The sequence below is a fragment of the Cricetulus griseus genome, assembly GCF_003668045.3.
Source record: "Cricetulus griseus strain 17A/GY chromosome 1 unlocalized genomic scaffold, alternate assembly CriGri-PICRH-1.0 chr1_0, whole genome shotgun sequence".
Classification (NCBI taxonomy): domain Eukaryota; kingdom Metazoa; phylum Chordata; class Mammalia; order Rodentia; family Cricetidae; genus Cricetulus; species Cricetulus griseus.
This window is the reverse complement of record NW_023276806.1, coordinates 191,159,445-191,187,020: the sequence shown is the minus strand read 5'-3', so window position 1 is coordinate 191,187,020 and position 27,576 is coordinate 191,159,445. Positions and strand designations below refer to the sequence as shown.

Here is a 27,576-nt window from a genome sequence, read left to right as displayed (position 1 = left end):
TATGGACCGAGGACTTGAACCATTCTTTCTCCCTAACTAAATAAAGCAAAAGCAGCCGTAAGGAAAAGGGAAAGAAAACTAGCAATGAACTGGGGAAGAAGGCCAGAATGCAGACTCTCTTCCTCTTGCTAGTTCGCTCCCTCACTGTCTCCCTCCTGCAGACCATAGCTGGACTTCCACCATGTCCACCTGGAGAATGGGCACCAGGTGCAGGCAGGGAGAGTGCTGGGAGAAAGCCTGCGCTCTGCCCTCCTCTCTGCCCTGAATTCAAGAAAGGGACACCTCAGAATGCTGAGTCACTGAGGAAAAAAAATGCTCATTTTTTTTTTTTTTGGTTTTTGTTTGTTTGTTTTATCATTTCCCCCCTTCATTCAACCACACTTGGGATTTGGACTGTTACACTGCACTGATAGTCACCATGACAAAGGCCTTGGGGTAGCTAAGACTACTAACTTCAAGAACAGGATTTCCTTTCTAATCTCAGGAACGTGATGCTCAGGGGCTACCATCAACCTTCATGGCTCCTCTTTCTCTTTCTGGCGCAGTACCAGGCAGAACCGGAACCACCACTGCAGGAAACACTATCCTAGGGAAGTTACTGGAGCTTTAATTTTCTGGTTGAAGGACTAAGAGAGGAATGACTGCCTAGAGAAAGGAGCTCAGAAAGTGGCTTCATGAAGGTTTCTGTGCACTGCACTCAAGGGTCTCATGTCAGGCTGCATCTATGTGAATGTCATCCTAAGAATCTGATCATCGACTTTAAGAGGCCAGAAGATAGACTCTGCCAGGTTCCTATACTAGTGACATGGTATGGACATGACAACCAATGGAAGAACACCAAAAAAGAATCTCCAAACCCTGTGGCTTGAACTTCATCATGTCACCGGCCTAGTAAGGAAAAAGAAACAAAGAAAAAGAAAAAAGATACTCAAATTCCTTAAGGTGCTATAACAAGATTAAACAAAATGAACTCAATATGAGTAGAAGCGAGGAAATAATAAAGAGCAAAACTCCACTAAACTTCAAAGAGGAAAACAAGCTGGAAAGGCAATGTAACCAACAGACAATTTGAGGGAGTGGGGATAAAATAGAACTTGGCCAAAACACCAAGATCGAATTACAAATATCAGGAATGAAAGAGAACTCTCTCTATAGATTCCACAGAAATAAAAGAGACAAGGAAATCCTTTTCACAATTCCAAATATACTACTTGACAACACACAGGAAATGGACAAATTCTTTGAAAAAATCAAATGACTATAAGAAAAAAAAATCACCAAGGTAAAGATAAATAACCTGAATAGTCTTAGAGCTTCTAAAATAATCATGTCTACTGCTTAAAGGTTTATTATTTTTTATTTGCTTTGTGCAAATATTGGTCTGCAGGCATGTATACAGACCATGTGCTTGCCTGATGCCCAGGGAAGCCAGAGGAGACTGCCAGGTCTCTGGAACTGGACTCACAGGCAGTTGTGACTCAGATCACCTGGGAGAGCACCATGTACCACCATGTGTGTGCTCCAGTTGTACACTCTCAATCTCCTCTCTCTCTCTCTCTCTCTGTCTCTCTCTCTCTCTGTCTCTCTCTGTCTCTCTGTGTGTCTCTCTCTGTCTCTCTGTCTCTGTCTCTCTCTCTGTCTCTCTGTCTCTGTCTCTCTGTGTGTGTCTCTCTCTGTCTCTCTCTGTCTCTCTCTCTCTCTCTCTCTCTCTCTCTCTCTCTCTCTCTCTCTCTCTCTCTCTCTCTCTCTCCCTCAGCTCCTTAAATCTGCAGTTTAAAATTTGAAGAAAACTCCTGGTGTCCAAATGGTCTCTCTCACTGGCAAATTCTAACAAATCAAGAATGGAATCTTTTGCCAATACCTCAGTAGAAAACACTTCAAGGGAAGAAATTTACAACTGGGACTGGGGAAATGGCTCAGCAGTTTGGAGTGCTGGCTGCTTTCCCAAGGACCTGGGTTGGAGTCCTAGAACCCACATGGCAGCCCACAACCATCTGAAACTCCAATTCCAGTGGATAGGGCACCCCTTTTTGGCTCTGGTGGCAGTAGGCATGAATGTGGTGAACACACATACATAAAAGCAAACACCACACATAAAATAAATTAACATTAACCTAACACTGAGAAAACAAAGGCTTCTTAAAATCAAGAGCAAAGCAATGGTGACCATTCTTATTTAATATCATACTAGACAATGCATTAAAAAAAACCCACAGGTATACAGAGTGGAATAAAATAAACCAAGCTATTCCAATTGGTAAACTAAAGGATTCTGTCAAATTCAAACTGAAAGTAGTTCTTATGCAGGGCCACAGGCTATAATATAAGGCCAGTGCACAAGAATCCACATCATTCTATAGAGTATCACTGAAAAATTAAAAAATCAGCACCTTTAAGATGTCCAAAGTTATCATTAAAAATAGATACAAAAATGAAATAACTAGGTACAAATCCAATAAAAAATGCACAAATCTGTATGCTGAAAACTACTACGATGGACAAAAAAAGCATTCCAGTGTTACGAAGCTCAACACAGCAAAACAAACAAATACAAATAAGACAAAGCCTCAATAGTTCTTATATTGGCCTGCAGATGAGGACAATTCCAGCCAAAATATTACTAAGACTTTTAAAAACAGAGGGTATATTCTCTTTAGTGCTGGAATTATAGATGTGGGCTCGGATTCTGTTTGAGACTGATTCACTCTAATGTAGCCCTGGGGGGCCTTGAACTCACAGAGCACTATCTGCCTCTGTCTCCTGAGTCCTTGGATTAAAGATGCGTGCCACCACTGCCTTTATGGCTGAATAGTGTGGCTGGCTTTGCATTCTGATCTTCAGTGACTTTATTAGAACATAAACAATATATCACCACAGTTGGTATGTAAAATGCAAAATAAAATTTTAAATAACAAGTAGATAAAAACAACTGATTACCTAATCATCATTAAAACTTGTTTGCTGTACAAAGAATTTTATTGTACAAAGGATTATCTTAAGATTGAAAACACAAGAGATGTACACAGAGAGAATATTTGAAAGGCTGGGGATCCAGGCACTAATTAGACTCAGTGGTTATGTAGAAAAAAAGATTATATAGTGTTTATATAGAAGAAAGGAAGGAAGGAAAGAATGAAGAAAGGAAGGGAGGGAGGGAGGAAGGGAGAGAAGGAAAAGTAGTACATGTAGTTTATGTAAATTCAACAGGCAGAAAACAAAGAGCCAATTAAAAAGTAACCAAAGGGCTACAGACATAACCAAGTTAATAGAACACTTGCTTAAAGAACACAAAGCCGTGGGTTCAATTCCCAGCATCAAATATACCCTGTCAGGTGGTACTCAACTGTAATTGCACCCCTTAAGATATAGAGGCAGAAGAACCAGGATTTCAGAGTCATCCTTGGCTATATAGTGAGCTGGAGGCCAGCCTGGCATATATGAGACCCACTCAGAAAGCAACCAACCAAACAACCAACAAAAACCAAAAGACTTGAACATTTGCAAAGAGAATAATTAGTAAATGACAAACAAGAATGTGAAAATATGTTCAGTATGATTGGCCACTTGGGAACACAAACGAAAACTATCATGTAGCAAAACCATACTCCACCACAGAGATTAATAGTTAAAACTGCTGGTGCAACCATCAGAACACCAGAAGCAGCGCGGCATGATGAGAGCTATCATACGTCACTGGTAGGAAGGCAAAACACAAAACCACTCTGAAAACAGTTTTCCATTTGCCCTCCTATTAAGAAAAGCAAATCTACTTGCTAAGTGGATCCAACCACCTCATTTCCAGACATTTAAACTAAAGTAATGACAACTTTTATCTATACAAAATCTACTTCTTAGGGATTTGAGGCATCTTAACAACCATTTTATCCTGGCAAAAATCCAGGTATATTTCAGTGTGGGTGAATGGAAAGAGCCACAGGGTGGAATGCAGCTCAAAAATAAAAACCAATAAATGACTGATCCTTATGACAACTTGGATAAATCTCAAAGATGTTGTGCTCAGCTGAAGTGGGTTACACATTGTTTGATTCTGTATTTGTGGAATTCTCAAAGCCAGAAATCTAAGGTGACCAGTGGCTGTCGAATGTTGGGGATGAGAGTGGCTGATGACAGTGGGGTGGTTCACAGGGCAGTATTGTGGAGGAAAATCAGTGACACGCTAATCTGTGTCCTGGTGACAGGGATGGTTAATACGAATTTACACTTGCTTTAAATCTCATGGGACTATGCCAGAAGAAACAGTGTTGCTGCATACTAGTTTCAAATATGAATAAAACAAAAATCAACTGTGGCAAATACTCAGTAAAAAGTTGCCAACAGATCTTTCTACTTGCTGCCATGTTGTATTGTAATTGCATTGTACTCAACTCAATTAGGTCTGTCGCTGGTGTGTTCATTTCCCCAGGGCAGAACTTAGCCTTTTGATCTCAATGTCTTTAATATCCCAGAGTATCTGGTGTCTGAAGTAAATAGTGTTGAAAGATGAAAATGATGAATCAAATGTAAATGGATCACATTATTTCAACTTTATGCTGGAAGAGCAAGAAGGAACTAGAACCCAGAGAAAAGTGGCTACTAAAAGGCTAAAGGATTCTAGAAAGCCTCATTCTGAGGTTTCATATGCTTTTCAGCAGGTATTAAATTGGAGGGAGTGGCTGAAGGATTTAACACTATAATCCACAATTTAAGAAATGAAGCCTGCATGTGCCCTTCGGTGACTAACTCCCTTTGAAGACACTTAATCATATAAAGCTTATTAATTCTTCAAGCTACAATGTGGAAGATGTGCAGGTAAATATTCTCAGCTTAGCACTGTCTTATTGAGTGAATGGAGCTTTAAACACTTTTGTTTAAAATCCAATTCATATGTGACCATAAAGGATCAAAATATTTCATAATGCGAGGGACTGAAGAGGTGGCTCACTGGTTAAGAACGTGTACTGGGAGGAAGCTGAGCTTAAGTCCAGCGCCTTAGACAAGATCTCCTGATAATTGATGGAAGCAGATACAGAAATTCACAACTAACTACCAGGTCAAGCTCCTAGAGTCCAGTCGAAGAGAGGGAGGAGTGACAATATTAGCAAAGGGGTCAAGACCATAATGGGGAAACCCAGAGAAACTTCTGACCGGAGCTGGTGAGAGCTCAACTACTATAGACTGACAGCTGCAGAACCTGCAGTCCTATGGACTGAACTAGACCCCCTGAATACAGGTGACAGTGGGTGGATTGGGCAGTTTATGAGGCCACTGGCAGTAGGTCCAGGATCTGTCCCTAGTACATGAACTGGCTTTTTGGAGCCCATTTCCTATAGAGAGATGCCTTGCTCAGTCTAGACACACTGGGGAGGACCTTGATCAGGCTTCATCGTGGTGATAGGACAGACTTCATTAACTCCCCATGGGAGGCCTTACCCTCTCTGAGAAGTGGATGGGGGATGGAGTGAAGGGAAGCAGGGGCGAGGTGAGAGGAGGGAGAACTGGGATTGACATGTAAAATTTAGGAATAAATAAACCCATAAATTCTTGATAATTTTCCATTGTGTATACTGTGGATAAATGATCTCTGAATAAGAAAAAAGGACAAGTATTGCAGTTGTGGAGGATAGGGGTTCCATTTCGAGGACCCCACACCACGGTGGCTTAAAACCGCCTGGAACTGCAGCTTCAGGGGATCCTGCTGTCCACTTCTGAACTCCCTAGGCACTTGCATTTCATGTCCAACACACACACACACACACACACACACACACACACACACACACACACACACACACACTACTTTACAAATAATAAAAATAAATCTTTTCCACAGTGCTGAAATTGTGTGTCTTTGGATTTGAGTTTTATGGCACCACTCCTAACAATCTACATCTCTCCTGTTTATCAGCATATTAAAAAAAAAGTCACTAGGAAACCAGAGCAAAGGATGCTTTCCAGAAAAGGGGACTTTCAAGGAGGCAACATTAGCTTTAAGAGCAGCCGAGAGACACCTCCAAAAATCCAAAGAGCATCTATTTAAGCCAAGTTCTGAGAGAAACAGAACACCAAGACATCTCAGTTCAGGACGACAGGTCTGGACTGTCATAGGAGCCAAGCACTATTAACAAGCTGAGAATGTCCGGGCCTTTAAAATAGCATGGGCAGAAAAGGCTAAGCCACCGCCTGCTTGTGATGTAAAGGTACAAAATGAATTGCTGTGCTTGGGATTCTCTCCATGTCCTTGCTCCATTTGAGAGATTCTACCACCTGGTACTGGTAGAATCTATATTCCACCAGGCAGTTGTTAAGTTTTATTACACAAATGCTCCCATCCATTATTCAAAGCAGTAATATCTACATGCTGTAATAGTATGACACAGACATGAAATATTTTCATATTAATGCTGTAGTTTTAAAATAGCCACACCTACTTTCTGATTACCTATGGAAATGGATACCATTTATCTTCCTGTAGCAACCCATTCCTGGAGTACAAAATAAATAGTCCCACTTAAGATTCATGGCTACAATGTCAAAACAACCCTGCTAGGGATAGGAATTCAACCACTCTCATATCCACTTCTGGTTTTGACACTCTCATTTCTTTGGTCTCTGTCAGTGGAGCCATTAAAAGCATGATCAGAAAACTGACAGCCAGTGTTTTCAAAACAAGTTTACCGATGAGCCTACAGAATGGAGAATTTTACCCTGCAAGTGTCAGCAGATGGGGAATGAAATACCATTACCCTATTGAGTTTTGATTGATCATTTAGAAGCCTCGTGCTCCATGCAGGTACTAAGTGGTTGTGCTGATCACTAACTAGATCTACAACATAAAACAGTGCCTGGAACTCAGCCATGGAATAAAAAGAAATATTCCTCAGTTAGTGCACAATTCTAATAAATGGGAATCAGTAAGATAAAAACAAGACTGAGTCACTCAACTTTGGGAAGTACTTTGCAGTACCAGTAGGTTTCAGACTTGACACAGTTCCTCGTGCACACATATTTTCCTACTCATTAACCCAACTCACCAACTATGGCTTCATTTCTCAATGCTCTGTCAGGGTCTGTGAATAGGTCTGGAACTCAAGATTCATGAGGCTATATTGCCAGTCACCTCAAGTAGGCCAAGTCTGCTGTGTGGATATACACAGCTAGAGAGTTTAGGTAATGAAAATCAAATTCAATTTTATACACTATAACAGATTTGCCAACAGTCAACTCCAGTGAGTTATGATGGACTCAGATAGCAAGAATCAAGGAAAAATTCTTTGAAAAGGTAAACCCTCCACTGGATCTTGAGGAATACACAGACTCTAGAAAGGCAGAAGGCAACATGAAGCTTGGTTGCCTGAGTTTGAATTTTAGCCTATGGCTTGTAAGTCTGTGACCGTAGACATTTATACAGAGGAAAGAGTACTATTATATATGCATAGTATCATCTTGATAATAAATTACTTAATGGATGAAAGGCACCTAGCATAGTACTTGAAGCTTAATAAACAGTAGGTAACATATATTATATGGGGCAAGGAAAAAGAATCAGCATTTAGCACCAAAAAATGGCAAAGTAAAATCCTAAAACTAGTATTTTCATTTTGTTTATTTAATTTCACCAGAAAATGAAAATACCCTGGAGTACATTACACATAAACCGCTAAATATGCATGACAATAAATTTCTGCTCACTCAGTGACAGCCCAGGGTCACTGATTATTGTATAACAGCTGAGGTTCTTTGGCACAAAAATAAGCTTCACACATAATGTTAGGGCCATAAGCACTTCCTCGGATATATCTGTAACGGTATGGTTTAACTGTACTACCAAACTCTGAAAAATAGTGACGCTTAGCATAGACTGTCACACCAACCCACACGACCATGGGCGCTGAGTATCTCATAGAAAGATGAAAGTGTAAACATATAGTGAGGGGGGTCATACAAAGCACAGAGGGCTCTATTGCTCCATTTCACATAAAAAGAGGGGTGTGAAAGCATCTAGGATTAGGTGGTCCCCTTATCTGAGCAGCAGACCTGTGGAGGAAAAAGATGCCGCAGGTGATCTACCCCTGGGGAGGACAAGTTGGGGAAAGAGTGTCAAAACAGAATGGCACTGTACTCACATGGTAAAGGAGCCGGGGGGAGCAGACACTCGCCGCAGGTCCGCAGCTTGCACCTGATGGATGCTAGAGGCAGCAGGGAATGAGCAGCGGAGACAGAGTCAGCAGGACAGCGTGGACAAACAAGGAACAAGCCGGGGAGAAAAAGAGAGACATACAGAGTTTAAACAGAAATTAAATGAGCGCATCACCAACAGCGATGAAAGAAATTAAAAAAAAAAAAAAAAAGGGAAATTAAGCCAGCCATGGAAGTAATCCAGGGAAGCCGGTGATAGCAATGAAGCCAACAGGACACACAGAAGCAGCTAGTTCCAGGCAAGCCACAACTGGAGCACAGGGTCGAGGTGAGAGGGTGGGCCGTGGGCACAGGACTCATTGTCAATGGCACCTTTGCTCCAGGACATTCAGGACAACCCAAGGGCAGAGGCACAGGCTCCCACGTCAGAGTGGGTAGCCAGCACCACTGACTCCTGCTTGAGGAGGGGAGCCAATTTCATCCTTGTACCTTGCCTCTGAGAGCCATCAGAGAGCCATCTTGAAAATAGGGACTCAACCATCTTGAGCCTCCTTCAGCTGAATAGCAAAGGCTTTCTGAAAACTCCAGAAACAGTTTTTAAAATTTCCAATTTTGTCCCTCAGGTGCCTTAATTTCACCCATACTCTACGTACCAAGTAAAACTATAAACATAAACTATAAACTTCGCTTTCTTCATTGCTTTGTGATGAGGAGGATCCACAAATGCTATTAGCAAATAGACACTGGACAGTTTCACAAGCTGAACCCCCAAACTCACTCTCACTTCTGCATCATCACCCTCTTTCCCTCTCTCATTTAAACTTCTCTAATGCTCAACAATAGCTCCCAAGATTCTCTGTCTACTGGATATATATATATATATATATATATATAATATATATATCCTCACAGAAGGTCACCCATGAGTTAACTTCAGTGTTCTGTCCATGCTATCTTCAAAGACTTTCCGTTAAAATCAATAACATGCTTCAATAGCCAAGGATGATGGAACCTGGTTGCCTGATTCAAAGTTACCTAACTAGAACTCTTGCCTACGAACAAAATGACCATCTTTCACAATTGCTAGTGAAGTTAAGGGTAACAGCTGAAGACCTCCCTTGCATACCAGTTTTTTTAAGCTTCTGGCCTCCTTCAACAGTGATCCATAATACAGAAAATAATGAGACATTTTTGTGGGGAAATATTTATTAGACTCCATAGTCTGTGTAGATTCATATGTTATAATAAAATGTAAGGTATGCTCCTTTGCCAACATGGAGTTAGTGAACACATTTTATTTTGTAAACACTAATAAAACTGGCATTATTTCCTGGAAAATGTTTTTCCTTTCATAATAAATATGCACAGAGTGGCATCATGAAAGCCTACTATTTAGCTGACTCTCATGGAGACTCCTTCCAATTATCCATGTAACCATATCTAAATGGTTCAATATTTGTCCTATACTTGTAAAAACTTATCCTCAGAACATATTCCCTATTACCTCTATATTCATGAGATTTTAGGTAGCTGTGATTTTGTTAATGGTTTCCAAGAAATGTAGCAGAGATAGAAGTATAATAGGGTCCACTTGTGAGTCATTGATTCAATATGTGTAGACACTGACAGGTACAGGCATTCTGAGGGGAAAACCTTAGGGCCTCCCCACAGAGCAGATTAGAGACAAGCCGGCAGATGATGGATATACTATGTTGACAGATGATGTGATGGAAACCACACCAAGAGGTACAACCAACCGCTAGAATTAGCTAGAGGATGGTACTTGGTGGAAGTGATACCCAAGTTGGGAATTTGCACTGTGAGCAGGACTGGCAGATGAAAGAAGGAAGTGAGGCCACTGAGAGAAGAAAAGACAGGGGCAAAAGAATGATGAATATGAAGAAAGGCGATAGCTCCCTGGGACAGAGGAGAAAAGGATGAAGATGGCAAAGACCAAAAACAACTGTGAAGATAAGGAACATGGGCTTTCCACTTTTAGGAAGACCATTTTAATTGGTGTAAAGGAAAAACCATCTTTCTGAAGATGGGCAGCAGGGTGATCTGGGAAATGGATCAGTAGTGAGAGCACCTAGGAGTTTCCTGGGGAACAGAATAGATGGGGTGCATTACAGATTTGAGAGATGAACTGAAGGTGGGTCTCAAGGAAAGTGCCAGCTGACCGGCTAAGTGCAGAGAAGCAGAGGTGAGTGAGACAACTCCAGGGGCCAGAGGCACAAGGAATGAGCACATGAGTGAGGAATAGACTCACATGGATGAGAAGAAGGAATTGCACAGGCGGTAAAGTTAAGGATCTGGTACTGAGTATGCAATCTAAGGGTTTGCATACTCATTAAGGAAAATACTGTCAATTACAATGTTTGAGGAATAGTCTTCAGTTTTTGAAAAGAGTCAGGGCTGAAGTCACAGATCTAAGATTCAACATACCAAAGAAAGAGCAGATGTGTGAGACACACCAGCATTCCAGGGAAGAAGTAGTTATTCAGGGAACCACAGTATGAAAATAGCAAGTCATGCCAGGTAACATGAATGAAAGAAGCCCAATTCCTAAGATGAACCAAGTAGCTACCATCCCATCATTGGGAACACACACACACACACACACACACACACACACACACACACACACACACACACCCATGCATAGGCACACATATACATGCACACACTGGCCCTTCAGACAAAAATTTTATGACAATTGTAAACTAGTTGTCTGCCTCTGCTAGCAAGAAAAAGTATACAAGAAAATTAAGCAAATGAAACAGTTTTAGTTTATAAGAAAGAAAGCAATAAAGAAAAAGAAAACAAGAAAGGGAAAGGAAAGAAGAGGGAGGTAGGAAGGAAAGAGAAACAAAATAGGCAGAAAGAAAGGGGGCAGAGAAATAAAGGAGTAAATTTTTTTTAATATTTAAATATCTCTTCCATCACACTATGGTGGACAAGACAGAGACAAGTTCAAAGGCACAGAAGGCTAAATAAAAAGTCCAAAAGTCAAGGCTGACTTTAAACTTGAAACTCTTCTTGGAAATACAGAGGAAGAAGTTATATCGAGAGAGAGAGAGAGAGAGAGAGAGAGAGAGAGAGAGAGAGAGAGAGAGAGAGAGAAAGAGAGAGAGAGAGGTTTTTGTAATGAAGTAGAAACAAACTGTAGAGATAAAAATGATTAAGGAGAGAGAAAGCCAGGCTTAGTGAACAAGTATGATGTGGTAACCAGGTTTATTCCCCTTTCTTTAGAAAAAGCATCATAATTTTATATATAGCAATAAAATAATTTCCAAATTTTAATAATTTTTTGAAAAATGAATAGTGTGCTCTGACTCCCATTGTATATGGTCTCCTGTGTGACATGGAGCTGTTAGGATAGGAACTCTGCCCAGGTAGGAAGTGTCAGCATTTTTTTACATGAGGCTGCTCTTGGACACCTGTGCAAGAAATGTCATATGTCACACATGTCACGAGGACAAAACAAGAAACTATGTCTATTTATTTTGCACATAAACAAAGCCAAACAAACTCTAATCAATAGGATTACCTAGGGAAGACATATTTTTGACAGAAGTGTAAACGTTGTTTGAAACTGAACACTTGAAAACAGTTCTACATCTAAGAAGGTCATGAGACCATACCCTTCACTTCAGCAAACTCATTGAGCTTGATTCTCTCTTTTACATAGACGATCTACAAGTAACCTAGGCACCTAGGTCACTGCACAAATTCAGAGGCAGCTTTCCACTCATTAATTCTTAGGTTTTGCCCAACTGATGTGTCATGGTTTGACTTTCATATCTAGAAGACGTGGAGAATAAAGTACAACTGTTGACATCTCATCTTTTTCAATGTATAAACCCCAAAATTATGTCTTCGCCCTAGAAGAAGGAAAAGGCAGCAAGGATAGAAAGCACCCGCAATGCGCCAAGAGTTTTGCCAGCTGCAAAATGTAAATAAAGCAAGAACCATCAACTCAGAGTAAATGGAGTAAACGGAAGCTGTGGGAAACAACCAGGACAATGTTCCAGGAAGCCCGGACTCCAGGAACGGAGGAAGCGGACTTCTCACACCAGTCTCCAACTTAGAAGCGGATGCCAAAAGCTGCAGTGCCTGGAGAGCGCTGTCTCTTGCTCTTCCTGAGCATATGCTGCCACAGAGAGAGGTGACAGGAGCTGTGGCACCTTCGTCATCAGATATTCTGGGAACTTGCGCGAAGTCTCACCTTGACTTCATGAACACATGGCAAAGCATGCCCTTGCCTTGCAGGCACCACCAGGAAGCTAGCCATTCAGTACAATGGGTAACCATGCAGTGCAGAGAGCAGACAGGAGGTGCACCTTGGATGGCCCTCACTGTGACAGAGGATGGCCCAAGACTAAGCCCTGAAATGACCTTAGGCATGATGGTGTGATATCTAGAAGATACTCAAAAAGATGACTCAAATCTTCTCTCGCCAGCTACCTCTCCAATCCCAAGTACACAATTAAGTCACCAATTTGAGTAAAGTACACCAGAAAACGAACATATGTTCTGTGTTACCTATTCTATATTGTCTTACCGTGCATCAGTTTACCAAAACGCCTAAAAAAACAAAGAAAAAGAACAGGAAGGAAGGGAAACCTGGTGCTTAAAGTGGTCATAGTGAGTTGAATTCAGTATGGACAGTAGATGCTGCCTTGGAAGGCAAAACTGAGTTGAAGCATCAGAGGACATGAGACCCCAAATGGAAAGGCAGGGAAAGGGGCCACTCATCGATGAACAGAAAGAAATGCTACGTAAAAAGGAGCTAGTGACAGGCTTCCCTAAACCAAATTAAAATTAAAACCAGCTCATCTGAACATAATGTATGCCTAGGTGGTCAGTGAAGGAGAATCATGCATCTTCCACACAGCCACATGTACCCAAAAGAAGGTCAAATAACTATCAGATAAAAGGCAAATTGGTTTCTTGTATTCCCATGAGAGCAATCTAGGGCCTGTGGTGCTTTATTGACTTTTCTCCCCTTTCCAACACAGTGAGGACCCCAGAGCATGCGCATGCTCCGCCATCTGCTTCCCAGTGTCTCCATGTCACCCAGGAAGGCAAGCCAAGACTCACTCATTGAGCAAAGGCATGGAGGTTCTCCGCTTGCTCTTCTGTACCATGTTGGCCTGATTCCTCAAGGAGATCCGAATCATGGCGGGGGCCAACCTACATGGTTCCCCATCTACTTGCATGGGGATGGACTTGTAAGTCAGAAGCATCACTTCCCGACACTGGTGCAGCCTTTCTCCATGGCCCCCAACTTGCAGGGCAGCCTATCCAAACAAGGCAAAGAGGGAGCCAAGAGTCAGTGACCAATATTTCAGAAAGTCACACCTACATTCATTGTAGCTAGCCAAAAGCCTTTAATAACATAATAAAATTCATTAGCCATCAGTATGACAAGAACTTGAAGAAACCATAGCTCAAATGAAGTAAATATGCAAAGCTTCTGAGGAATTAATTGCACCCTAAGTTCCCACAGATAACCACGCTCTGCTTTACACAATGTAAATCTAAATGCAGCTTTGCCAGTAAAAGGATGAATGCATTTTTATGTCTTGCATGTTGGAGTTGCATGGTATATAGCACACGTAGAAGTCAGAGGACAACTTGCAGGACCACCATGTAGGTCCCAGGAGTCAAATTGTCAAATTTGGTGGCCTTTATCAGCTGAGCCATCTTGACAGATGTCATGCCAAGTAAGTAACACACAATCTCTGCTTTGTATTATCTCTTCCCCACAAGTAACTAATGTCAGCATAATAAAAAATAAACATAAAAGGCAAAGCACATCTCTACCAACTTCTAAACTGCACTTACTAATGCACAGCCTATCCCGAGGAAATTTTAAAACTTAGACAACATTTTTCTCTTTAACTCAAACCTCTTCAAACTATTTCAAATCTGTTTTAGTGAATACAATGATAAAAATAAACAAAAATGAGGTATTCAATTTAAGATATTCTGAAAACTTTAAAGTCTAAAATCTAACCTAGAATGTTTATGGAATCAACTCTGTAACTAATTTTGAAAACTAAATGCCCAAATACAGGTAGAATAATGTGAAATGATAAAAATATCAATGGATATTTTACTATCCTTATTAGAAATAGAACCAAAATATGTTTACAACATATCATTAAAATGTGAATGTTCATATATCACCAGTGATGACAAATGGAAATGTGCAGAGAAAAATGCACTCTTCTTTCTGAGGACATGGCCTTATGCCCGGGCTCCTTGGGACTAATAGCACCATCTAACCCCACTCTCTGTCTAGCACCAGAAGTGACAGAGATGCAGCTCAGGAGATATGAGCAGGTAATGTACAGGAATCTTTTCAGTTCCTCTACCATCCCCTAATTAATCTTCTGTGCTTCAATAACCTCTACACAAGTAGCTCATATGGGCTCCCGGCTCTGACACACTATGCGAGTCAAGAAGGAAGAAACTCTACCTAGATGACTAGTAGTGGTACCATGATCAGTTAGTTCACAATGTCCCATACAAGCTCTGGCAATCATTCCCTTTCCATAGAACTATGCCATTAAGTTTTATTGCATCCCCCATGTCATCAAGAATGAAACTGAAGACCAGGATGCTGGAAACTCCCTACTGCACAAGAAGCCTAAACAACAACAGTAGCAGGAGCACTTGCCCAATGAGTGTCCACATAATTAAATACTCACTGAGGAGGAACTAAGCCCACCTCTCTTTCTTCAGATGTGAACTGATCTGGGTTGATTGTTATGATCTCTTTCAGTGCTAATATTTTATGACTCTAGGTTGTACCTATAATTCAACAATATCATGTTCTCAAATACAAGAATCTCCCCCACCAAGAATCATCCCTCTTTCTTTCTCTCTATCTGCCACAGTAGTAATGCCCAGTCATTGCAAAGATAAAGTGGGGCAATTTAAGAAAAGCTGGGAGTTTATCTGAAAACTCTCCTTCTAGTTATTGTATAAGAGATCTGAAATCCACTAATTTACTAATAATGTGTTTGCAAATCCCCTTTCAATGACAAGACAAAGACTTTGAAAATCTAAGTACTCTTTCTCCCAGAGAGTACTTGTATGCATGTGCCTTTTTCATCTTTGTTCAATAGACATAGATTCCAAGCAGAACTAGTCAGACAGTGGTGATACCCGCTTTTAATCCCAGCACTCAGGAGACAGAGATAGGTGAATCTCTGTGAGTTCAAAGCTAGCCTGGTCTACAAAGCAAGTTCCAGGACAGGCTCCAAAACTACACAGAGAAACCCTGTCTCAAACAAAACAACCAGAACTAACATAGGTCATAACAGGACAAAGAGGAAGAAAACAGAAGAAAAATGTCTGATCAATTTCACTGTCTTTAGAAAGACATTAACCTGAGGATCTATGGCACAATTTAAAGAAAAATATCTATGCTTTAAAGCTACTTAAAGAATTATTACTTTAGAATCTGTAATACCCTGAAAGTTAAAATAGTGACAAAAATCAACAGTATATCCTGAAAATGGGGTAAGACAGATTTGTATAAATTGGGAAGAAACACATCCTACTGATATTTTTAACTCTCAACTGTTACTATTCATCATTTATCATAGACATATCTTGTAAAGGAAGAATTGGAAAAGGTAATGTTAAAACAATATGTACTAGCAAACAATAAAACAGAATTTAGATTAATTTAATAAATCATCTGCACAGTAGATAATCAATGGAACTTGACATACAGAGAAAAAAAACCCGATCCATAAGGAAAGTAAAAATGAAATTATCTCACAGTAAAGCTCAGTAGCAAATTGGATCCTGCAGGAAGAAACAGGTCACTGAAGATGGAAACAGATCGATAGATATCACTGACCTCAGCAACACAGACAGACAGGAATGTTTCATGTTATCCACTGTCTGTGAGACAGTCATTAGCAAACTCTTTAACTGAACCCATAGGGAAAGGATAATAGAGCAGACAGTACATGGATAAAAGTCGACCTTCAGTTTCATGAAAATCAATGAAACTAAAACAGACTAAATACAAAGACAACCACTGCAGTGTGCAGAGCAATGCCCATGCCACCATCCCCAAATGGTACTTGTGTTCTAACTGTGAAACCCACACACAGCAAAAGCACATTTTCCAATAAGAGTAAATAAAGAAGGTGAAGGAAGAACAGCTGCCCTGGTTTACTGGAGTGAGTACAATACAATCACAGAGGTCCTTGTAAGGGAAACAGTAAGATCAGAGGAGAGCACTAAAAAGAGATGACATAAACACACAGCAGCAAGGACAGAGCCACCAGGCAAACAATGCAGAAGAACACAAGTCCACCTTTCACGACTAGACCTTAGACTTCTGTACAAACACACATAAAAACCCAACTGTGTGCTCTAAAGCCACTGTTTGTGGTACAGTCTGTTGATAGACTCATGGAGACCTACAGGTGACCCCATCAAGTTCCAGCGGACTGTTCCAATCTATTGGTCACGTAGAAAGCCCGGTGAAACTGAATGTGTCACAAAATGAAACCAAAAGTCACAGCTTTGTAAAGGGGACAGGTAGAGTTGGAGGGAAGGCTTGATAGAGCCAGGGATGGAGGGAGATAAGGGATGTGTGGGTGTGGGTGAGACCAATCCAATTACTGTATGATATACATGTGTGAAATTGTCAGAGAACAAAACAACTATAAAGACGCATTAAGCAGGTCGTGTACACTGACATAAAAATAAATGGATGGAAGGAAACAGAATTCAGGGAAAGATTCAAGACAGTCCTACAGAAGAAGAAACTTCACTCAGCACTAACACCAGAGGGGGGAAAAAACAAATGTATTTAATGGGGAATGCTACTTTGTATAATGCGCAAAAGTTTCCTTGAGTTCAGTTATCTAGACACGAAACTTTAAACTATAAATCACCAAGGAGACAATAATGGAGAATGCTTTCCTAGGATAACTTGGATTCTAAAAAGGCTTTTAAGAGAGAGAGAGAGAGAGAGAGAGAGAGAGAGAGAGAGAGAGAGAGAGAGAGAGAGAGAGGGAGAGGGAGGAGAGGAGAAGAGAGAGAGAGAGAGAGAGAGAGAGAGAGAGAGAGAGAGACCAAGTGAGGCCCTAATTGGCCTACCTTATAAAAGGAGAGGTCACAAAAGTCTTCAAGGTGAAACCTAGGGGAAGTAGAGGATCAGGATGGGAATGTTGAAAGAGGGACACAGAGTAATGAAAATAATGTAAATACAGTGTATTTGTGCATGGAATTCTGAAAAAACTAAATCATAAATAAAATAATGTTGAATATACATGTGCCTTAAAAGAGAAATGAAGAACAGGTATACACAAAGCAGATGGGATGTATCTGCAATAAATAGACTCTCGAAAGACTTGAATCTCTTGTAACTCAGTAGTAAAGGTGAACCATTCATAAACATATAAAAATGTGGATTTTTCAAAAGATAGTGCAATAACGAAGACATGCCTGTCCTTACTCTCCTTTGTGTTGTCCAGTAGGCTATAACTATTTGTTCCAGCGTTCTGCAACTTCAGGAACCAACCTAACTCCTTCATGCATTTATTGTTTTTCATCACCACTTTTATTATCTGAAGAGTTTTATACTTAAATCAGCTCTTATCACTCTGCACATTATAATTGTGTCAGTAAATATTAAAGGAGGTGGTTTTACAATTTTTACTAAGAGTTTTAAAATGTTTGTGTCATGGAATCAATGCCTTCTTCCCTGGGGATTTGTCCTAACAACTTGAACTCACAGAGTTTACATGCAACATTAATTACAGGGTATTTCTGACACCAAACATCAGAAACTCGAAAGTTACATAAAGGAATGGTTATTATGTAAATTGTGATATGCTTATACGATGAAAGCATGGGTTGTCATTTGTAGTATGCTTTTGTGATAATGGTTAAATACAAAGAAAGCCACCTTGGTATGTAGAACAATGCCCACTGCCAAGCTAATGTAATTGTGTGTAAATCTCTGTGTAGGTTTCCATTTGTTTTGTTATGACAAATCCCAGGAAAGAAGGTATTGATTCAGGGACATAAAAAAACTTTTATTAAAATTATAAAACCACTTATTATAATTTATGTTTGTTTTCAAACATACCAACAAAGTCACTGAAAGGAAACACATTGGGATATGAGTAACTATCCTCAAGTGTTATGATTAGATCTGTTATCTTCAGTTCTTATACTTATGCAGATCATAAAATGAGGAAACATTTAGCATTTCATTTTCTAAAAAGTATAATAGATCACATTATACTTCTTAGAAAATATAAACTTCAGTCTGAGAATCTCTTTGTGTATTTCTTTTGCTTTCCACATTCAGAAATGTAAAACAACTTACACCATTTAATGTCAATTAACAGACAGATCAATGTACTTTCTTCAAAGCTGAGGAGCCTAAGATGAGGAGGAATCACAGATGAGGGTCCCATTTCCTCCATGGGAATCATGCTTTGAACTGTCTTGAGAAGTTTTAAATTACTTAGAAACAGACTCAACATGAAAGGCCTTTCCAACCATAATAGCAAAAAATTGTGGCAGAAACAAATACAAATTATAATGCCTGATTATGGGTTCTATAAAACCCCAAAAAGCAATCAGGACCTCCAGATGCCAATGAGGAGTCATCTTAATTAGCGAGAATGCATCACAACCAACAGAGTCAATTGAAGACTTCTCTTGACATTTGCAATTACAAGATAAATGCTCCAAAAGAAGTAGGTTTTTTTTTCTTCTATTCTAGTAATTCAATTTAAAATCTCTTTCAAAAAATCAGCCTGAGTTTCCTGTTCTTTGGATGTGTTTAAATTGTAAGCAATGTACAAAATATTTATTAGTTCATTGCATGACCTTAAAAATATGTAGGCTTTAGTGATTTCAGACACATCAATTTATAAGAAAAAATAATTTGCTGCATAAAAGCTTGACCTACTAGTTAAGATTTTAAATTATATGGAATCTATATATAGATAGAGATAGAGAGTACACACACTTTCAAGTTCTTTTACCATTCTGTTTAGATAGTCATCTTAAACACATGCTTATAATTTTATATAATTTACCTTCTTGGAAATATAATCAATGGGACAGCATCAGTGAATGGAAAACTGGAGGACTAAACATAATATTCTTTCATACTAAATGGGAAAAAACTACAAAACTATACCATTGGATGAATGACAGTTAGATGTACGTGAGCATTTAGAAATACTCTGACAGGCTTATTCATAGAGCACACGATGTTCAAAGGGACACAGCTCTCAATGGGTCACTTGAGCAGTTCAACAGAGTTAACTGTTTTCCTGAGGTAGGATTTTCTGCCTTGGTAGCAACTGCAGTAGCTAGAACTGGAGATTCTAGCACATATTTGACACTATCCCACTGCTCACACTGTGCAAAGAGGAAACTATAATCAGCATGACTTTAGAATTCCATTTCCTCTTCACCAAATCCCATAAACTAATTTTCTTCCCTGTTCATCCCCCCTAGCAACAGGATAGGGGAGAGGGGGATTTGACAGACCCCTCCCCACACACACACCATCTAACCTAGAGAGATCCTCTGATCTCCAATCATGCATTTTCAGTTATCCATTTTTAAATTCATGCTGCCTTCTTATGGGGATTTCGGAGCTCTGTTCTCTTACTTACAATAATGTTTTACATTTTCTACCTTATTTGATATAATCATCCTTTGACTAACTGCCCAAAATAACCTCCTAGGATCCATTAGTGCTCTTTTCCCATTTAAAATGGGTCACTACAGCCAAATAACCCTGGGGCTCACCAGTCCCTTTCACCTGGGTGGAAAGTTCTTGCTTCACACTTCTAATACATTCATCTTTTCACTTGGACACTGATACCAATATAATGATTAGTCTATTAATCCTCAGCAGTAGAGATTCCATTCGCCTCACACCAGCTTCCCTGCACAAGTGTGATCATGCCCATCCCTTTTGCCACAGTGCCTCCATCAACAGCTTACAGGACTGTTTCTTCCCTGTTTCTCCCTGTGACTACAGTTTTACTAGTTGTACAATCTCTGAAGCCACCATTTGTAGCTCTCCAAGTATTGTGCTCCCCCGCTGGTTGCTCTGGTAGGCCACTACAGTCTAGTGAATCTGCCTCCTCAGGGAATCATTGCTGAGAGCACCACCTACCAAGCACTCTTGCTTTCCGTGCTCCTTCCTAGTCTCTCCCAGCTCTTTCCTGGAAGTTACAACTTTATTCTCAGTCCTTACCCCATCATGGAGCTGTGAGCATCCCACAGACAGGGCTTTTCCTCTGCCTCACTCCTTAACCAGTTTTACTTAGTAGCATGTCTCTTGTGTGGCACTTATGAGTTCACTAATATTTATAACTACTGATGCTGAATGGAAACAGAGGCCTTTTCATTATTCCTTTAATTTACAAAATTGCTATCGACTAAAGGTGACGGTTGTTGTCCACTTCCTAAATGCTTCATGGACTTTTATGGTTGGTTCAGCCACAGAAGTTGTACAATATCACACTTTTGTGTTTGTGTGTATGTATGTGTGTGTGTGTGAAAGAGAGAGAGAGAGACAGAGAGAGAGAGAACAAATGTATAAGTGCGTGAATGTACACAGAGACCAGACAGTTTCTATAGGATGTCTTCCTCTCTCACTAACTATTTTCTGAATCAGAGGCTTGTATTGAACCTAGAGATCATCCATTTGACCCAACTGGCTGGCCAGCAAGGCTTTTCAATCCTCTCTGCTTCCTTTGTACTAGAATTACAGGCACATTCTACATAGGTTCTGGGGAGACAAATTCCTCAGCCATCTCTCCAGCCACCCACTGTCCTTGATTCATCAACAAATTCACAAGCCAAATCAGACTCAAGGAGAAGAGCACAGACAGTTCAAGTCTGTTTAAAATCTACTCTCTATCTGAGATGCCAATGAACCAACTTGTCATGAAAATAAGAATGGCCACCCTGCTGAAGCATGTATCTAAATGACCAAATAGAAGGTGAGAAGGAATTTCTCTTTCTTGAAATATCCCACTTGATAGATATATTTCAGAACTAACATGTTGTTATTTTGCAAGGCCCAATTATTATGGGATCCAGTAAATAAGCATTAGTATCCGCTGACTGATGGGGGTGGGGTGGATGTCCTTCTGTGTATATGTTTCTCTTATTGGTTGATGAATAAAGCATTGTTTGGCTAGTGGCCAGGCAGGAAGGATAGTCAGGGGCTACCAGACGAGGAGAATTCTGGGAAGTGTAGGAAGAAGGCAGTTGTGATGTAGCAGGAAAAGGAGTTGCAGGTCCGGCTTTCTCCAGGAAGCCAAGACCACGTGGAAATACACAGATTAGTAATTATGGGTTAATAAATAAGACAGAGCTCACCAATAAGAAGCCCTAGTCACTGGCCAACAATTTAATAATTAATATAGCCTCTGTTTATTTGGGAGCTCAAGGGCAGCGGGACCCAGCCAGGACAAAGAACAAAAAAAAAAAAAAAAAAAAAAAAAAAAAAGAATTGAGCCACATACTATCCACTCCGATCTGGAAGAAAATTATGGCCTACAAAGCAGATTTGGAGTAAATTCCTACTATTTGTTCAGTTCATAGACCCAAATCCAGGCTGAATTTTCCTTATCCAAAATGTTTGGGTCAGGAATGTTTTGAGTTTCAGGGGTATTTCTTTTTCTTATTTTTGGATTTTGGAATATTATGCAGACTTCAGCAATGAAATCAAAGGTTTTTGAAATGAACTACATTGAGACTTTGAAAAGTCTGAATTTGGTCTATGAAAAACATTTATACTTTGGACATTTGTACTAGGAGTGTTTATCAATGCCATTTTATAAGGACATGCATGTGGAAGACAGGGACCAGAGAGGACAGAAGGACACTTAAGTGATGCTTCAGGAAATTCAAACTCAGAAATGCCAAGAAACAATGGCCTGGTTTGACCAATAAATAATCGAGAGGAGTAAGAGTTAAGATGGAACATATAGAGACTCTGTAAACCTGCCAACTGGTCATAAGAAAGCAAGTGTTACTTAAGAGCCCAGTGAAGGCTGAGCTCCAGGCACATAGTCGGTCCTGCCTGGTTTCACTGATTTTCACGTAATATTACTGTGGTTCTCATTTATTAAAGAAAACATATTGTCAAAATCACTCAGAGATATCTGTGGGTTAAATAACATAATGTGGGATTCATTTCAAATTAAAACTGGGGAGAAGGATTTAAGATTGTGTATGAGTAGCCATTGTAAAGGCTGAGTGTTGTGACACTTGGGGCTTTCTCCTCTTCCTTTGCCTGTTGTTTTAGTTTATTTTTATTATGTACACAAGTGTGTGTCTATGGAGAGTACGGGCATGTGCCCACAGAGGAAAGAAGTGTCAGATCCCTCTGGAGCTGGAGTTTGTGTGGGTGCTGGGAACAGATCTTGTGTCCTCTAAGAGCAACACATAATCTTAACCTCTGAGGCATCTCTCCAGTACCCATTTTGTCTGCTTTAAACTTAAAATTCTCATCAAAGTATTTATTTAAAGAACATTTGAGAGTCTGGTAGATGGCTATGTGGATAAAGAGCTTGCCATGCACAAAGACCAAGGATCAGATCCCAGCATCCACATTAAGTGCTAAGGCCGGTGTGGTAATCTATTGGTGATCCATTGTTCAGGAGACAGGGCACTCCTCAAAACTAGCTGGTTATCTAGAGTAGCCTGATGAGGAGACTCGGAGTGCAGCTAGAGACCCTGCCTCAGGAAACAAAGTGGAGAGCAACCTCATGAGGAAGGATCCAATGTCAGCCCATGTACTCACATAGCCATCCACAAATGTGAACCCACACATGTGAACACACACACACACACACACACACACACACACACACACACACACACACACACTCGTTTAAACACACACATTTAAAAATAAACGTGTAAATAAATAAACCATTATGAAAATATCAGCAGCCAGTTTCCTGCTCCTCTGTCATGCTGTGCCTTCCCTGCCATGATGGTCTCTTTTGCTCAGGAATCGTTAGCTAAAATAAGCCCTTTATTCCTGAAGTGACTTTTGGACATGGTATTTTAACACAGCAATAGAAAAGTGGCTAATACCCCCAGCTAAGGGTATAAACCTTGATCTTGAGCACAGAGAGAAAGTGAGGAACATCCCTTTTGGCCACTCAGGCCCTGGTAAAGGATTATCATCACCCAGACAACATCTTTTTTTTGTTGTTTATTTTTTTGTTATTTGTTTTGTTTTGTTTTGTTTTGTTTTTCTCTGTGTAGCTTTGGAGCCTATCCTGGCACTCACTCTGGAGACCAGGCTGGCCTCAAACTCACAGAGATCCGCCTGCCTCTGCCTCCCAGACAACATCTTATTCCTTCTACCTCACAAGTAGCATGATGAAGCTGATATATATATATATATATATATATATATATATATATATATCTCAACCAGCTTTCACTGGATCAAAGTATATGTAAGTAAGAAAAAACCCAGGAAGGGTGTTTGGGGGGGAGGTAGATAACACCAACACAGCCTTGTCACCTCAAATAGTTTTTCCTTGAACATATACTTTTTAAATTCAATCCTGTTTTGTCCTTTTTATTAGCTCAGAAAGCCTTGGTGATAAAGGATGCTCTATGAACATCAACTCTCAAAAGTAAATCCACACATACTTTAATCCTTTAGTCCATCTCCCTCCTTCTTGGAAGCTGATTTTTCATTTTGCCTGTCCTGGCATCTTCCCTTTCAACTGCTGATGAAAAGGTTAGTCTCACTTTTAGGGACATTATCAATTGAAATGACAGGTTCTTGCCATAGCCACAATAGGTTACTGTGTTAAAGTGCTTCAGTTTGAGGTTATTGAGGAAGAAACCACTGTCATTCACAAGGTGGGTAAAAAGAGACCTATGTTCATTGTCAATTTGACAATCTCTCATCACCTGGGATGTCATCATCTGGGCATGATGCTGGAGTGATTATGCTGCATTAATTAAAGCCAGAAGACCCATCTACAGCCAGTTCACTGTCCCTGGCTGAGACCTTGGACAGTATTAAGTGGAGAAAGGGGCTGAGGAGCAGCTGTGTTTACTGCTCTCTGCTTCCTCAGTCAACATGCAGTGTGACCAGCAGCTTCAAGTTTCTGCCTGCTGCCTTTACTTCTCTGCCATGATGGACCTTACCCTCGAACTATGAGCTGAAACAAACACTTTTCCCCAGGGTTCCTTCTGCCAGGGTGTTTTATCACAGCAACAGGGAAAGAAACAAAGACAGCTGTGCTTTTGTTTATTAAAGTACAACCTCCTGACCTTTTGTGGATAAGGGCCAGCGTAAGCCAGCGCTATCCCAAAGGCACAAGTGGAGACTTTATTTTGACTTGTTGTACAAAATATGAGTTTATGTAATAATTTCTATAATACAACATAACATAAGTAGTTTTCATAATTCTTAATTGGTCAACCCTGATTGAGTAAGTTGAACAGTTTGAATATGCAATATTAAAGTATGAATAAAGTATGCAGTAACTGGACAGTACTAAGGTGATTATAATGTCTTTCCCACCTGTAAGCACTTTGTAATAATCCATACAGTCATCTCATGCTAAGTGAACATGATGAAACTGCATGTAAAAAAAGAGTTTTTAAGTTAAATATTCATTTCCTCAGTAAGGCAGGAAAAGCAACAGTCAGGTGCTGTGGTTTTGTGTAAATGCTGCAATATGTCTCTGCCATGATGGCTTCATAAACACAAAATGTCATTCTTTCCAGAAAGTAAAACAGAATTAAACTGATTTATTTCTGAACTTCAGATGATTATGAATAGATTTTCAGACAAATGATACCACTCATGTTTATCCTAAGCATTTCTGTGCTAAGTAGAGTTTATAAGTTGGTAAACCAAGAGAAAAAAAAACCTTCTATTTGAAAATAGTTTTTCATACAATATATTCTGATCAATTTCACATATACCCAACCCTTCCCAGATCCTCCTCACCCACTCATGTCCATGTCCTTTCTTTCTCTCTCTAATTAGAAAACAGACATCTAAAAAATAAAATAAAATAAAAAGAATAGCACAACACAAACAGGAAAAAAGCCAAATGAGAAGCACAAGAAACAAATACAGATGCAGAGACCACCCACATTTGCACACACAGAAATTCCATAAAAACACAAAACCAGAAACCAAAATATATAACCAAAGACTTAGAAAGTGAAAAAAAGAAAATGCTCAGACAAAGCATTGTGAAACAAAAACCCTCCAAAAGCACTATGGAGTTGGTTTTGTGTTGGCCATCTACTCTTGGGCATGTGACCTAGCCTTGAGTGAAGTGTGTACACCCAGTGGGACTCCACTGGAGAAAACTAATTTTTATTTGTGAGCAGTTAAAATTATTTGTGGCATACACACAAGAGTTTTCAATAAAACTGAGATATTGCTCACCAACGAGGCCATGGTGAATCCAATGACTTCAATGTAGCCGTCATCATGACGCTGGGGTTCAAAGTCATGGTGATCTCCAGGGTTTCCCCAAGGCATTGTGCCAGCACAATATCTGTGAACAAGGTCAGAATCAGTGAAAGCAACCTAGTCTTCTCCTGATTAGCTCTAGGAAATGACAGGGTTAAAGTATATATGTACCAAGGTCTTGAACAGTATGCTCATGACTACACAGATAGTTTATGGTTCTGTGTCAGTTTATAAATACGCTTTTAAAAATCATTTCTAGTGGAGCTTGAGATTTATTAAATTCAAGAACAGTTTGCTGTCCTTGGTGTATACCTTCAACTATGAAAAAATGAACTTGTCTTCAAAATATTGTAACCTTGCAAAAATAAGCCACAATTTTACAACAAAATCATCCTGTGGTACCTGTCTTTTTCCTTCCATCATCATTTGCCAACATGTCGCACTCTAGGGTTCATGTTTTCTATGTTACAAATTATCTTTAATAATTCAATAATTGTCTTAAACGAAGATAAAACCATGCTAATGTAAAAGAGAACATGAACTAATGGGGTAGCATTTACCACTACATATAAAATTAAGACAAGAAATTCCCAAAGGAAAAGAATACATGAAAAGTACTCTAAATAAGTAAGTAAAGGGAAGAAATACAATATGCTATGTGTGGCGGTGTATGCCTGCTGTTACAGTACACAAGAGGCTAAGGTAGAAGAATTGTGAATTATACAGACAGATCTTCTCTCAAAAGAAAGGGAGGGAAGGAGGAAGGGGAAATGAGAGGGGTTAGGAGAGGGATGGAAAAGAATAAATAAAATTGTAAAATCAGAGAAACAGACACAGAAGGGGAGAGAGTCAAGAGCAAAGAGGAAAACATGACAGGAGGCATTAGCAGCGGTATTTCCTCCACATCTGTAAGCCTTCTACTAAACCCATGCTGACCCAGGCTCCTGACACAGCTTGGAACTGAGTGTCCTGAGCATTGCCAAGCATAACCTGGAGACCCATACAGGTTTTCCCAGACACAAATTTCTATAGATCTCTCATTTCCTTGAATTCAGCAAGGCCAGCTTATTTGCAGACTGATGTCTGAGTTGGCTGGTAGCAAGTGATGAAGGGTTATAGGCCTGTGCCTTCCAACATCTTGGCTTGGGAACCTAAAATCGAATTTTATGCCACTGAAGTAATATGCTTATTTTAAAAATAGTCACTCCTAAGTGTTCCTTTCTCGTGGTGCGTAATGGTTCCAAGGAGCATTTAAACCCCATCTATAACATGTCTCTCTGATGGAGTCTGGCATCTGGCAGAGAAATCCATACTCATCAGGCTGGATGTGTTCCTAACAGCTTCTGAGAAACTGAAAACAGGGTTCTGCTCACATCTGTCTTCCCTGGAGGCTGTCAAAAAGTGGGGGTGTGGGGCAGAAATGGGAATTGAATGAAAATGCTGGAGAAAAGGGCCCGAGTCTCTCAAGGCCAGGAGACTATAGATAATGGATTCTGCATCGTGGGCAAAACCACCTCCCACAGGGAACAAGCCAAGCAGGAGAAGAAAATGAGCAGACGTGGAACCTTTGGCAAGACATTAAAATTGGGGGTTTCATGGCCTATACCTGGGAGGGTTCACTTATAAAATCAGATGCCCCATATCAAACAGAGTTCACACCAAACAAAGGCAACAGTATGAACAGAGCTTACCTGGGTATATTTAAAAATACTATACACTGGAACTTCAGGTCCTGGATCTTTGGGGTGAGATCTGTCCCATCACACTGCAGCAACCAAAGCAGAGAAAGCGGGGCTTCTGAAGTAGTCATGTGTCTGACAGCCTCATCCAAGATAACTGGGTTGACAACAGCATAGAGCATGGAATTCTTTCCCTTGCCCCCGAGTGAATGCCAGCTACTATGACTGAAATTTATGCTGAGCCTAAACTCTGGTAGAACG

At 40.1% G+C, this 27,576-nt stretch overlaps 1 protein-coding gene across 4 annotated transcripts in view; it reads right to left on the bottom strand.

The window, feature by feature from the left end:
* The window catches only part of Dgki (diacylglycerol kinase iota), a 434,118-nt gene that overhangs the window by 133,403 nt on the left and 273,139 nt on the right, over positions 1-27,576 (bottom strand). For 3 of the 4 annotated variants that reach the window (XM_035451051.1, XM_035451052.1, XM_035451053.1), the window contains 3 exons: positions 27,328-27,401; positions 25,610-25,721; positions 13,240-13,439 (listed from right to left, as the gene is read on the bottom strand). In XM_035451051.1, the coding sequence (XP_035306942.1) occupies positions 13,240-13,439; positions 25,610-25,721; positions 27,328-27,401 (386 nt within the window). Of the gene's footprint in view, positions 1-8,123; positions 8,187-13,239; positions 13,440-25,609; positions 25,722-27,327; positions 27,402-27,576 lie in introns of all 4 variants that reach the window. The other variant, XM_035451050.1, reaches the window with a different exon arrangement.